At 33.5% G+C, this 13,001-nt stretch overlaps 1 protein-coding gene across 6 annotated transcripts in view; it reads left to right on the top strand.

The window, feature by feature from the left end:
- ZBBX (zinc finger B-box domain containing) overlaps positions 1–13,001 on the top strand; it is a 105,914-nt gene that overhangs the window by 67,254 nt on the left and 25,659 nt on the right. For 4 of the 6 annotated variants that reach the window (XM_070403637.1, XM_070403640.1, XM_070403639.1 and 1 more), the window contains 5 exons: positions 1,253–1,362; positions 1,720–1,820; positions 3,213–3,292; positions 5,585–5,724; positions 10,217–10,527. In XM_070403637.1, coding sequence (XP_070259738.1) covers positions 1,253–1,362; positions 1,720–1,820; positions 3,213–3,292; positions 5,585–5,724; positions 10,217–10,527 — 742 coding nt within the window. The remainder of the gene's footprint in view (positions 1–1,252; positions 1,363–1,719; positions 1,821–3,212; positions 3,293–5,584; positions 5,725–10,216; positions 10,528–13,001) is intronic. The other 2 variants (XM_070403641.1, XM_070403642.1) reach the window with 2 other exon arrangements.

Here is a 13,001-nt window from a genome sequence, read left to right on the forward strand (position 1 = left end):
TTTATGTGTATCTGTGATTGAATTTTAATATAGCATATCCATGTCAAACTGGAAAGAGATTTCTGGTTGCCAAATGCCAATTTGTCTTTGACATTTACTCTTTAATATTTCTATCACTTAGTTCAATTATGGATATAAAATGACACGTTCATTAATTTTTTTGATAAAAAGCTGAATAATATAAATATTTTGAAATATTCTTATATATAGATTACCTGTATTCAGAAAATACACATAGCCATAGATTTCCATGAAATTATAAAATTTTTAGTGCCTTTGAAAATTGAAAGAAAGGCAATATAGAGTAATTGTTAATGAACATGGGCTTGAGGAAGCAGAAGCCTTGGGTTCAAATTCCTTTTCTGCATTTATTACCTGAATGACTTTGAACAAGTTGGTTTACTTCTTTGTGCCTCAATATTTTCATCTGTAAAATTAAAATAATACTAGTGCCCATTTAATGCATCTATTAAGATTTAATACCCCCAAATTAGTTGGAAAAGAGCCTGGTACATTTTAAGTTATGCATTAATGTTACCTATTAATATCACTAAAAATGATTTGACTTTTTATATGTAGACTTCATGAGCCTGTATGGTTTTCAAGGGCTATAGTTACTTTTATTCTTTGTTGAAAAGTGACCAGCTCCCCAATAAGTTGGGAATGACCTCTGGGGCACTCTTGACCTCTGAGAATCCCTGTGCTTCATTGCCTTCCTTATGAGATGGGGTTGGCCACACCAAACCTCATTGTTAATTGGGTGACATATCCATTGCCAGAACACTTCATATTCATATAGTGGGGCCCTATGTTCTCACCCACCTGGCTTGGTGGAAGCTTGAAAGAATGTCTTCAGGTTCTCTTAGAATGTATCAACATAATGCACAAAGCTGTGGGAAACAACACACATTCATAAATTAGCTTTTTAAATAGGGTGGTATGTTTAATGGGCTTCATGTGGCTTCTGCAAGAACACTGACTTCTATCATAACTTTACTTTTCACTCTAAACAAAAAACAGTGGGATATGCAATTTAAAAATCTTATGTGCTGTTAATTTGATTTACAAAATTATTTTAGTGAATTAAGATTCTGTTATGCAATCATATTTTTCTTCCATGAATTAGAGGTACAGCTATGATTTCATTATTAATTTTGTAGACTCACTCCTCTGTGAAATAAATCAAGATCTTGTCAGGGAAGTTTTAGATAATGTAGTTTAGTCTTTTAATTGCTTCTTTCTTGTTTTGTAGAACTCCACGGGAGCAACTTAAAAATATGCCACCAGATATATTCATACCTCAGTGTACAACCATTAATGAGGCACAGTGTTCTCAAAGTGAAAGTGATGAAGATAATGATGGTTAGTTTAGTCTTGATTAGACATTTTCAAATTTATTATTTTAAATTATATACCCTAAGCATTAATCAGCATCTGCTTTTATTTTTCTTTACTGTATGATTCTCACTTGGACCATGTACCCTTTATCTCCTGATCAAAATGCATACTTTCTTACATTTTTTAGAATCACTTTCATTTAAAAATTGAATATTAAAAAAATGTATATTTTACTTGAACTAGGAAAATTGACAACATTTATATATTTGTGCGGACATACAGGAGAACATTATCCTTTTATTTTTGGCTATGTTATTTAAAGATAGGAAATTATCAGGTAAAGTATATGCTTTGATATTATTTTCCAACTTTATTCCCTAGTTGAGGAGACTGAAGTACAATGCCCAGCTCTTTTTCTGCCAGTGGAAGAATTAAGAACAGAGAGACCTGAAACATCTGTAGAAATAGTTGAACTGGATGATGTGAGTGCTTAATGACCAGTTTATTTAACAAACAGGAAATTCATAACATATAATTACAACTACATATTATTTTCAACAAGAATCTTTTATAATTCAACATAGTTTAATATGAAATTTATAAGTTTGAATTTAAACATGTTGTAAGTAATAAAACTGTATTATTTTAGTGTTGAAAGTAAATTTCTGAATTGATACAGTGTCATTTTTTTGCAAGCATATGGTATGGAAGATGAAAAGACATTTTATTTTTTAACTTATAGACATGTAGTTTACTGTTCTTTTTTAAAAAAAAATTATATTTTATTGATTTTTTTTTTTTACAGAGAGGAAGGGAGAAAGATAGAGAATAAGAAACATTGATGAGAGAGAAACATCAATCAGCTGCCTCCTGCACACCCCCTACTGGGGATGTGCCCGCAACCAAGGTACATGCCCTTTACCGGAATTGAACCTGGGACCCTTTAGTCCGCAGGCCAACGCTCTATCCACTGAGCCAAACCGGTTATGGCTTTATTTAGTTCTTTATGTTATCAGGCTTTTAAACAAAGATTAGTGTGGTATTTCTTTAATAAAATCTGTATACAGTTAGTTTTTATTAATGTCATTTAATATTTTTTTCTATTTAAGGGAAAATATTGTGAAGATTTAAGGGGTTTAGTGTATCATGACTTGAACACAGACCTCTAGAAGACAACACGTAGAACCAGCTAAAGCTAGAGCTAGTCAGAGCTAGAGCTCCGGGCTGAGAGTCTAAATTGTGACAAACCGTATATTTCTGACTTTCTAATCAAGTAGCTGAAGATAGCACATGTCCTTGATATTTATATTACTGTGATTGTGAAAGAAAAGTACTAGAATGTAGGAAGGACTTCTTTAAATACTACTTTTTTCTTTAGTTTAATAGCCCCTGGTGTGTGTGTGTGTGTGTGTGTGTGTGTGTGTGTGTGTGTGTGTTTGTGCACATGCACGCACATGCACCTAGCAACATTTTTATTTCCCCTCTGGATAAATTTAAGCTATTGAACAAATAAATCCACACACACACATACACACACATGTTACTAAATTCTTGATGTATACAGTAAGCTTATGCCAGAGAACTAACCTACTTGGCACTTAGTAGTTACAGTATAAAACATGAGTTGGTATTATTGTTTCTGGGCGTGTCAGTAATGATAAAATGACTGACAAAGCAGGTGCCCTCAGCTCAGCAGATATATTTTGAATTTGTTGGGTTCTTCTAGAAACTCATGTTCTATGACATATAGTCAGAGAATTCATGACATTATTAGTGAAAGAAAATTCTCTAAATATCACCTACAAGTTAGCTGGTTAACATATAATGACCCATTTATTAAATATACTAATATTATACAACATGCATTTAATAAGACTTATGAAGAAGAATTTGAAGAACAAGGAAAGATTGTGCCTTACAAAGTTGAATTAGCTGAAGCAGTTAGTCAACAAAGGTAAGATCTTTCTAATTCACTTTTGATGCTATTAAAAAACCCACCAAAAATCAACTCTTTATTTAAATGAGACATACATAATGTAAAAAACCAAGTAAAGCCATGTTTAAATTTGTGTACAATATTGCTAATATTAGTCAACATTCAATAATTAGAAAAGTATCCATAATTATATATTTATACTCTTATCTAATATATGGATTACTTAATAGATGCTTCTGAATTTAGGAATTACTATTATTTGAAATGACTGACCAAGGCCAATGTATTTTATCTGAGCCTTGTTCTTTTCTCCAAAGATAACTCTGGATTTTTCTCACTTCAGTTTGCTATGAACCATTAATAAAAACAGGTATATGAATAATTAGTTTGAGAGAAAAAAAGAACTCCCAAACTATGGATTACATCCTAGATATATTTTATTGTGTGATAAATTAAGTATAATGGTTCACTTTGCAACTTTCTTTTGGTAGAATTTTGTCATTTCAAATGAAAAATAATACCTAGCAGTATTTTTTGTTATTGTTAATCCTTACCCTAGGATATTTTTCCATTGATTTTTAGAAAGAGTGGAAGGGATACAAAGAGAGAGAGAAACATTAATGTGAGAGAGACACATTGATTGGTTGCTGATTGGTTGCCCAACCAGGGCCAGGGTTTAAGCATGAAACCCAGATACATGCCCTTCACTGGAATTGAACCCAGGACTCTTCAGTCTGCAGGCTGACGCTCTATCCACTGAGCCAAATTAGCTAGGGCTCTAGCTCTATTTGTTAATAAATTTTACTCCAAGTCCCCTTCACTTTAGCTAGGATTTCAAGGTGTTTTGACTACAAAGTATTAAATTGGTTAAACAGCAGAATGAAGTTTCCATCAAGTAACCCTTCGGCCAATTCTTTGTTTATATGTTCAGATAAACGTAGGCCCTTGTCAGCATTTAGGAATAGCAATGGGCCTATGTGATGCACTCAGATGTGAAAAGCCCCATGTTTTGACACAGAGACCCAGATGTCTAGTAGCAAATGTGCTTTTGCCACTTGACATTTTGACAGAAGGTAGTAGACAACCTCTGGTCAGTAGATAAGAGGTTTATTTATTTATTTTTTTAAAATATATTTTATTGATTTTTCACAGAGAGGAAGGGAGAGAGAGAGAGAGTTAGAAACATCGATGAGAGAGAAACATCGACCAGCTGCCTCCTGCACATCTCCCACGGGGATGTGCCCGCAACCCAGGTACACGCCCTTGACCGGAATCGAACCTGGGACCCCTCAGTCCACAGGCCGACGCTCTATCCACTGAGCCAAACCGGTTTCGGCGATAAGAGGTTTATATCCAGTAATATATCTCTAGGGAAATGAATGCTATTTCTGCCCTTTAATTTGATTATTTTATATATGTTATCACAAATCTTTGCTTTGACCTCCCAGTATGGTATTAGAGAAGGCAGAAAAAGTTACTGATCATTGTTTAGCAACAGTTTTGCATCTTGGGTTTTGAAGTGCCCATCGAGCTTCCTATTTTCTTAGAAAAATCATAAAGAATCAAGGTGATTCAAGAGGATCTTTTTGATTAAGCATAATGCATATGTTTTTACAATGGTACTATATAGAGTTTACATAAATTTCAGGTGTTATTAAATATATTATTCAATACATTGAAATGTTATTTAAATTATAACTATGCTTATATATATGGTAAGCATAATTAAAAATTAAACAAATACCACATATGGTATTTTAACTAAAATGGTTCATTTATGAACAACTAAAAGTTTATTTAAGTATAAAACCTTGATTTGATGGGAGGGGAATGACCTGGGGTGGTGAACACATCATATAATATACAGATGATGTATTATAGAATTGTATATCTGAAACCTATATAATTTTATTAACCAATGCCATCTTAATAAATTCAATTAATTTAAAGAAAACACCTTTGATTTCATCACATTTTAATGAGCTTAAAAGATGAACGCTTGATCTTTTGAAGAAAGAACATAAGAAACCACATTTGTTTGAGAATTTAAAAAGAAAAACAACTTTCAATTAAAATTTTGTAGTAAACCCAGTGTTGGCCCAATTGCCTATTTCTTTTAATTCCATAATACTACTTAGTTACTTGTAACTTAGAATGTGTCCACAGCAAGGCTGAAATAAACATTAAATCAATGTGAATACCCCTATTTCTTTAAGGTTTTATTATATTTCTTTTAATAAGTTGGGACTTTTTACTTTTTAATATTATTTCATTCAATGCTATTCTTTTGCTTTTCCATAAACATGGAAGTTGCGCATTTTATGATTATCAGAATACTTTTCCGTATAAAAATGATATCCATCAGCATCATGTTTTCACCAAGGGAAAAATAGACCTCTTACATCTTCATCTAAGCAACAGCCCTTCTTATTGTGAAGATAACTCGAAAGGTAACTTTTTTCCTTGTTGATTACTATTATTAACAATAAATGTTGGTAATTAAATAGAACCAACTGGTAGTACAGTATACACAAGCTTTGACTATTTTGCTGTTTATTTTAACCCCAGAAATTTTAGTTCTCAGAAGAAAATTGGTTGAAAATATATCCACATGGGGGCTTAGGACTTTTACAGAGCTCCAGATCTAGTCCAGAGAGTATTTTTTGACTTAACTGTAGCATAGTGTTCCAGTTACCTGAGTGAAAATGCTGAATATAAATGTTCATTAAGTGTTACTTTAAAGATACTTGATTTATTTAAATAGGCTTTATTTTTTATTTTTTAAAAAATATATATTTCTTTATTGATTTCAGAGAGGAAGGGAGAAAGAGAGAGAGAGAGAGAGAGAGAGAGAGAGAGAGAGAGGAAGAGAGAGAGAGAGAAACATCAATGATCAGAGAGAATCATTGATCAGCTGCCTTTTTCATGCCCCCTACTGGGGATTGAGCCTGCAACCCAGGCATGTGCCCTTGGCTGGAATCGAACCTGGGACCCCTCAGTCCACAGGCCAACGCTCTATCCACTGAGCCAAACCGGCCGGAGCTAGGCTTTATTTTTTAGAGCAGTTTTAGGTTTGCAGCAAAACTGAACAGGAAGTACAGAGTTTCCATGTACCCTCTGTCACCACAAACTCATAACTTCTCCCACTATTAACATCTCAAACCAGAATAGTACATTGTCAGTCAACAACCATAGATGGACACATTGTTACCACCCCAAATTCATTGTTTATGTTAGGGTTCACTCTTGGTTGTACATTCTATGGGTTTGGACAAATGTATAATGACATGTGTCTAGTATTATATTTCATTCAAAATAGTTTTCCTGCTCTGAAAATCCTCTGTGCTCTGATTTTTTATATCTCCCTTCTTCCCAACCCTTGGGTACCACTAATCTTTTTACTGTCTCCATAGTTTTGCCTTTTCTAGAATGTCATAGAGCTGGAATCATATCATATGCAGTCTTTTCAAATTGGCTTCTTTCACTTAGTATTATGCATTTAAAGGTGCCTCTATGTTTTTACATGCCCTGATAGCTCATTTCTTTTTAGTGCTGAAGTTCCATTGTCTGAATGTACCACAATTTATTTATACATTCACTTATTGAAAAATAGCTTGATCACTTCCATGTTTTGGCAATTATGAGTAAAGTTGTTATATATATCTATGTGTGGGTTTTTGTTTGGACCTACATTTTCAGCTCATTTGGGTAATAATCAAGGGGTTTGATTGTTGGATCACATGTTAAGTGTATATTTTGTTTTGTAAGAAATCATCAAACTGTCTTCCAGAGTGGCTATACCATTTTGCATTCCCACCTGCAATGAATGATGGTTCCTGTTCTCCACATCCTCATCAGCATTTGGTGTTGCCAGTGTTTCAAATTTTTGCCATTCTAATAATTGTGTAGTGGTATTTCATTATTGTTTTTATTGTCAATTTTCTAATGGCTTATGATGTTGAACATCTTTTCATCAATACTTATTTTCCATCAATATATCTTCTTTGATGAAGTGTCTGCTAAGGTGTTAGGCCCATTTTTTTTTAGTTGGGTTTCACATCTTCTTAAAATTTCTTTTGTTATTTTGGATAACAGTACTTTAATAGATACATATTTTCTCCAAGTCTTCTTACTCTCCTGGTAGTGTCTTTCACACAACAGACATTGTTAATTTTAATAAAGTCCAGCTTATCAATTATTTCTTTCAGGGAATCTGCTTGGTATTGTGTTTGAAGAAGTCATCATGATACCCAATATAACCCACATTTTCTCCAGTGGTCTAGGAGTTTTATAATTTTGCATTTTACATTTAGGTCTGTCACTCATTCTGAGTAAACTTTGTGAAGGGTGTAAGATCTATGTTCAGATTGACTTTGGGGGCATGCAGAGGTCTAGTTGTTCCAGCCCTGTTTGTTGAAAAGACAGTCTTTTCTCCATTGTATTGTCTTTGCTCTTTTGTCAAATATCATCTGACTATATTTATGTGGGTCTATTTATGGATTCTCTATTCTGCTCCATTGATCAATTTTTTTATACTTTTGCTAATACCACATTGTCTTTATTGCATAGTTGTATCATAATTATTGAAGTTGGATAGTGTCAGTTTTCTGACTTTTTCTACTCCACCAATATTGTGTTGCTTATTCTGGGTCTTTTGCCTCTCAATATAAATTTTAGAATCAATTTATCAATAGCCACAAAATAATTTGCTGATATTTTGATTGAGATTTCATGGTGTCTATGGATCAAGTTGGGAAGACCTGACACCTTGATGATATTGAAGCTTCCTATACATGAATACAGACTATATATTTATTTAGTCTTTGAGTTCTTTAATCAGAGATTTCTAGTATTACTCATATAGATCTGTACATCATTTGTTAGATTTATACCTAAGTATTTCATTTTTGTTTGCTAATGTAAATGCTATTATGTTAATTTCAAATTTTACTTGTTTATATTGGTATATAGAAAAGTGATTGACTTGTATATTTAGTTTGTATCCTGCAATCTTTCAATAACTAGTTATAGGAGGGTTTTTTTAAAAAAATTCTTTTGGACTTTGTACGTAGACAATCATATTATCTGTGAACAATATCAAATTCATTTCTTCTGAATCTGCATTTCTTTTATTCCCTTTTCTTGTTTTACTGGGTAGCTAGGTTTTGCAGTTCAATGTTGAAAAAGGAGTGGTGAGAGGGTAAAACGTAGCCTTATTTTTCATGAGTAAAGCTTTTCGTTTCTCATCGTTACGTATGATGTGAACTATAGTTGGGTTTTTTTGGTGTGTGTGTGTGTGTGTGTGTGTGTGCATTTGTGTTTTTTTTTCTGTAGTCTTTATCAGATTGAGAATTTCCCTTTATTTCTAGTTTGCTGAGAGTTTTTATCATAAGTGGGTATTGGATTGTGTCATGTTTTCTGCATCTATTGACATGATCCTTTGATTTTTCTTCTTTAACCTATTGATGTGATAAATTAAATTGATTTATGAATATTGAACCAGGATATCTAATTTTTATGACTTAAATGAATAGAGTAAATTAAACCATACCTGTACATTCTGGATCACATTTTAAACATTAATAAATGAATGTTTTGTCTCATTTTCAACAACAAAAGATCCTAATAATGAAATTTTGCCACATTAAGTGAATATCATAGAGATTAATTGCAGACATTTCCATATAACAAATTGCATGTGTTTCTACTGGAAAAAAATCAGATAACTTCTATTTAAGTGTAGAAGGAAAATAAAGCATTATTGTGGAAGTTTCATTAAATTGAATAGCCTTTATAAAGTTTTTCTTATTAAAGCATTTCTATGACATACACATTATTGGATTTCTGATAGTATTTGTGCAATTTGAGGTGATAGTTGTTGGATGTGAAAGTTCTAAGTAAATACTACATGTAATAGCTGAGCTATATCAACATTTGATTGCAGCAAGTCCTTTGGGCTGCAAGACAGAATTTATATCACTGGAGATTATTTTAGTCATAGCCTCTACTGTTTTGCACAGTATATTTATAGAGATAAGCTATTTACATTAGAAAGCTAATAAGGGATAATCAGATGAAGCTGTATTCATTCTGGAAAATATATGTAAAATGAAAGCAATGTGGTGCAAAAATTGTTAAATGATTTTAATTCCTCAGAAAATCCAATGTTCACAACCCAAGCTGCACATTATAATCACCTGGAGAACTTGTAGAGGAAAATAAACCAACAAAGAAAGACAGTGCAGTGCTCGGGTCCCACTCCCAGTGTTTGATTCAGTTGGTTTGGGGTCAGGCCCCCACACTGACAATTTTAAAGAGCCCCTTCAGATGAATCCATTGTGTGACCAGGTTGAAACCAATGATCTAAACCAAGTGATATGGTAAAAGCAGACATGATGAGGTGGTGACTCATAAAATCTTGCTCATTTTGTAGCTTTCCAGAAGCAGGTGTCCCAGATTAAACATTCTCTACGCCTCTAACTGCTGCTCATTCATCTGGCAGATTTCTTTTTGCCTTCTCCTCATCACTAGCATGCTGTGGAAAAGAGGTGAAATGTGGAAATAAGATTCCCTCCGCATTATTTCTCATAAATTGCTGTTGTAAAACTCGAGTGGGAGAGGAGGTAGGCAAGTGGGAATTGAACCAAAGGCTGAATAAAAATTTGCATCAATTTTAAGGTTTCATTACAAAATAAAATCTTGCCTCACTCCATTAGTCTCTAGCTCATTAAGGTTTGAATGCCTAAGTAAATCATGATTATCATTTAGGAACAAAAACAGCATAATAGTATCTTAACACTGAGAACTCAGTAAAGAAATATTGATAAAATAGGGTTTATTGATACAGGTTTGCATCACAGAACATTTGGTTTATGAACAGATTAATCAATGTATTTGTTTAAATTTATTTCTTTCACTTGTATAAATGTGTGTTTTTGACAGCAGGAACTTCAAATAAAAAATTTGGCAACAAGGTGGATCCTGATGTATATTCTTCTGCTGTTGAAAAATTAGGGGAAAGCAGCTTTTCTGAAAGTCATTTCAAAGAGAAAAGTATAATTGATATGGAATGTAATCAAACTCTGAATAATTCCTGCATATCATTTGCGAACAAGGATTCTTTTCCAACGGTAGATTTAGAAACACCTTCCATTAAGGAGAAATTGTCTCAAGACATCAAAGAATCCTTGGAATTTAGCAACTTTCTGGAGAGGCCAAACTTGGAAGATTCAAAAACTACAGAGTCACCACTGGTAAATTTCTATTATGTTTGTTATATTAAAATTTTTATAAGAAACATCATAAGAAAATTTTATACTCACACAATACATTCTTAAATGTTTCCTCCAATTGAAGTTAAAATGTACTACCATATATTATCACGAGGTAGTTGGAGATTGAGTTATATGGGAAAGAATGTTAATGACTTACAGGACATCTCTAATATGGTAAATGCCATGATAATAAATGGCTTCTATAACAAATAAAACTTTAAGGCCTATCTCATGCACCGTATTTATAGTGCTGTTACCTTTCTAAATGAAATTTTTTGTTATGAATATTTTAGTATAATAAATCCTTTCTAGATTTTTACTGTATAGTCACTGGCTAAAATGAAATAAAGGCATATATGTAGATAAAGTCAGTTTTTGTGGCTTAATGTAAGTATAGGAGTTAAAGGTATCTGTCAGGAACGTGGTTAATAAAGAAATAGGGGTGAAGTTTGTGTTTCTTCTTAGGAAAAATGGTAAAGTAGCTATTGGCAATAATTATTGCATTACCACCAAATTTTAAAACTATATTTAAATCTCTGTTCTACATACTAAAAATGTTAGGTAATCGTGATTATTAATGATAAACTCTTGGAAAATTGAGCAAGACAAATGTTAAATTCTTTGGAAATGGGCAAGTCCAGCATTTTAACAACCCTTTAAACTGCAGGGGTCCTCAAACTTTTTAAACAGGGGGCCAGTTCACTGTCCCTCAGACCGTTGGAGGGCCGGACTATAGTTTTAAAAAAAACTATGAACAAATTCCTATGCACACTGCACATATCTTATTTTGAAGTAAAAAAACAAAACGGGAACAAATACAATATTTGTATTTGCATGTGGCCCGTGGGCTGTAGTTTGAGGACCCCTGCTTTAAAGTCATTGGAAATGAATCTCTATGGTGCCTAAACTGAAGGTGGTACCAAACATTCGGACTGAATATTGAGCTGCTGCTATTTCTGTTTGGAGATTGGATTTCTGTGCCCACTTTGTTCCTTTTTAATGTGGCAAATTGGAACTGAGACCTCTGCAAAGCCTTAGATCCCTAAAAGTCTGCTCAGTCTCTGAAGGGCTTTGCCAGGAGACTCTCCCTTCTTCCAGTGAAGAAAACAATTGATCATAGATGGAATTTGTGCAAACAGAACAAACAAGAACTCTAACTGGCCAGTTTCCACAGGGCATCACGAAGAGGCCTGGTGGCACCTGCACGTGCAGTGTGCTGTGTTAGAGGAGAGGAGTCCTGAGCAAAGAAACTCAGTTCTCTTACACGGGGCATAGGCCTGGCTGACCTTTGCCCCAGCAGGAGATATGGTCTTCTGTTAAAATAAATAAAATAGAACTATTTTTATTAACATGGATACATCTCAAGAATATGATGTAAACATTGAAATGTAAAAAGGTACATAGAGTTTGATAGCACTTTTGGAAACATTTACAATATGTAACTTTTTATGGATACACTCAAATCTAATAATATTAAAATATAATTAGAAAAGAGAATGTCAACTTCAATGAAATAATACAATTAATTTATAAAGATTAATATATATTGTGGTATAGAAATTTCTTATAGGTGGAATCAAGTGAATAAAAGAAACTGATGGACAAAATAGAAACAGAGGCATGAATACATGGAGCAGACTGACAGCTGTCAGAGGGGAGGGAGAATAAAGGGACTGGATGAAAGAAGGTGAAGGGGATTATCCAAAGAACATATAGACATAACCCGTAGACACAGACATTGTTCTGCTGACCAAAATTCAAGCGTGAGCAATAGGGACAATTTTTAGTAGTGGCATTACTTGATTTTGAAATTGACTCTATGGCAGTTCATTTTGCACTTCAGTTTTCAGAAATTGAGTTCTTCATAAAGCTGGGACCACCTATGAGATTAAGTACTAAGTTGTAGAGCAGCAGCAGTGAGATAAAGTCAGGTGCCGGGAAGAACGTGGTCTAGTCAGGGGCTCTTGGTCTGGTTCTGAAACAACCAAGTTAACTTTGTGAGTTTGGGAAGAACAAACTCACTTTCATTGTTCTGCTGACCAAGGCTTTTAAAAACTTTCCAGATTTGTAATTGTCTAATCCTAACATGAGCTCCACTACGGCTGAAGGGGTTCTGTAAACTGGTTTCAGTGTCTGGGGGAACCAGTGAAGATATGAGTAGAGTGGACTTGGACTTATCTTTGAGTGAGATGATTTATTGGTCACTACTTGGTTTTGTACATTTTAGCATTTATATGATTTATAAATTTGAATCAAGTTATAATAATTTCTTTTGTGTTGGTTACCAGCTTGAACAGACCACATTAGGGCATTCATTAGATCCATTAGGGAACTTTTAAAATACTGATAGCTACTCTGATATATTGTAAGCCCATCTGGAGCTCTCACTTCAAATCTCTAATCTGTTTCCTACTAGACTCACGTACTTTTTAAAAATATATATATATATTTTA

Source organism: Myotis yumanensis, unplaced genomic scaffold (genome assembly GCF_028538775.1).
Source record: "Myotis yumanensis isolate MYYU_CA2020_CCGP unplaced genomic scaffold, mMyoYum1.0.hap1 SCAF_2, whole genome shotgun sequence".
In the NCBI taxonomy this organism is placed as follows: domain Eukaryota; kingdom Metazoa; phylum Chordata; class Mammalia; order Chiroptera; family Vespertilionidae; genus Myotis; species Myotis yumanensis.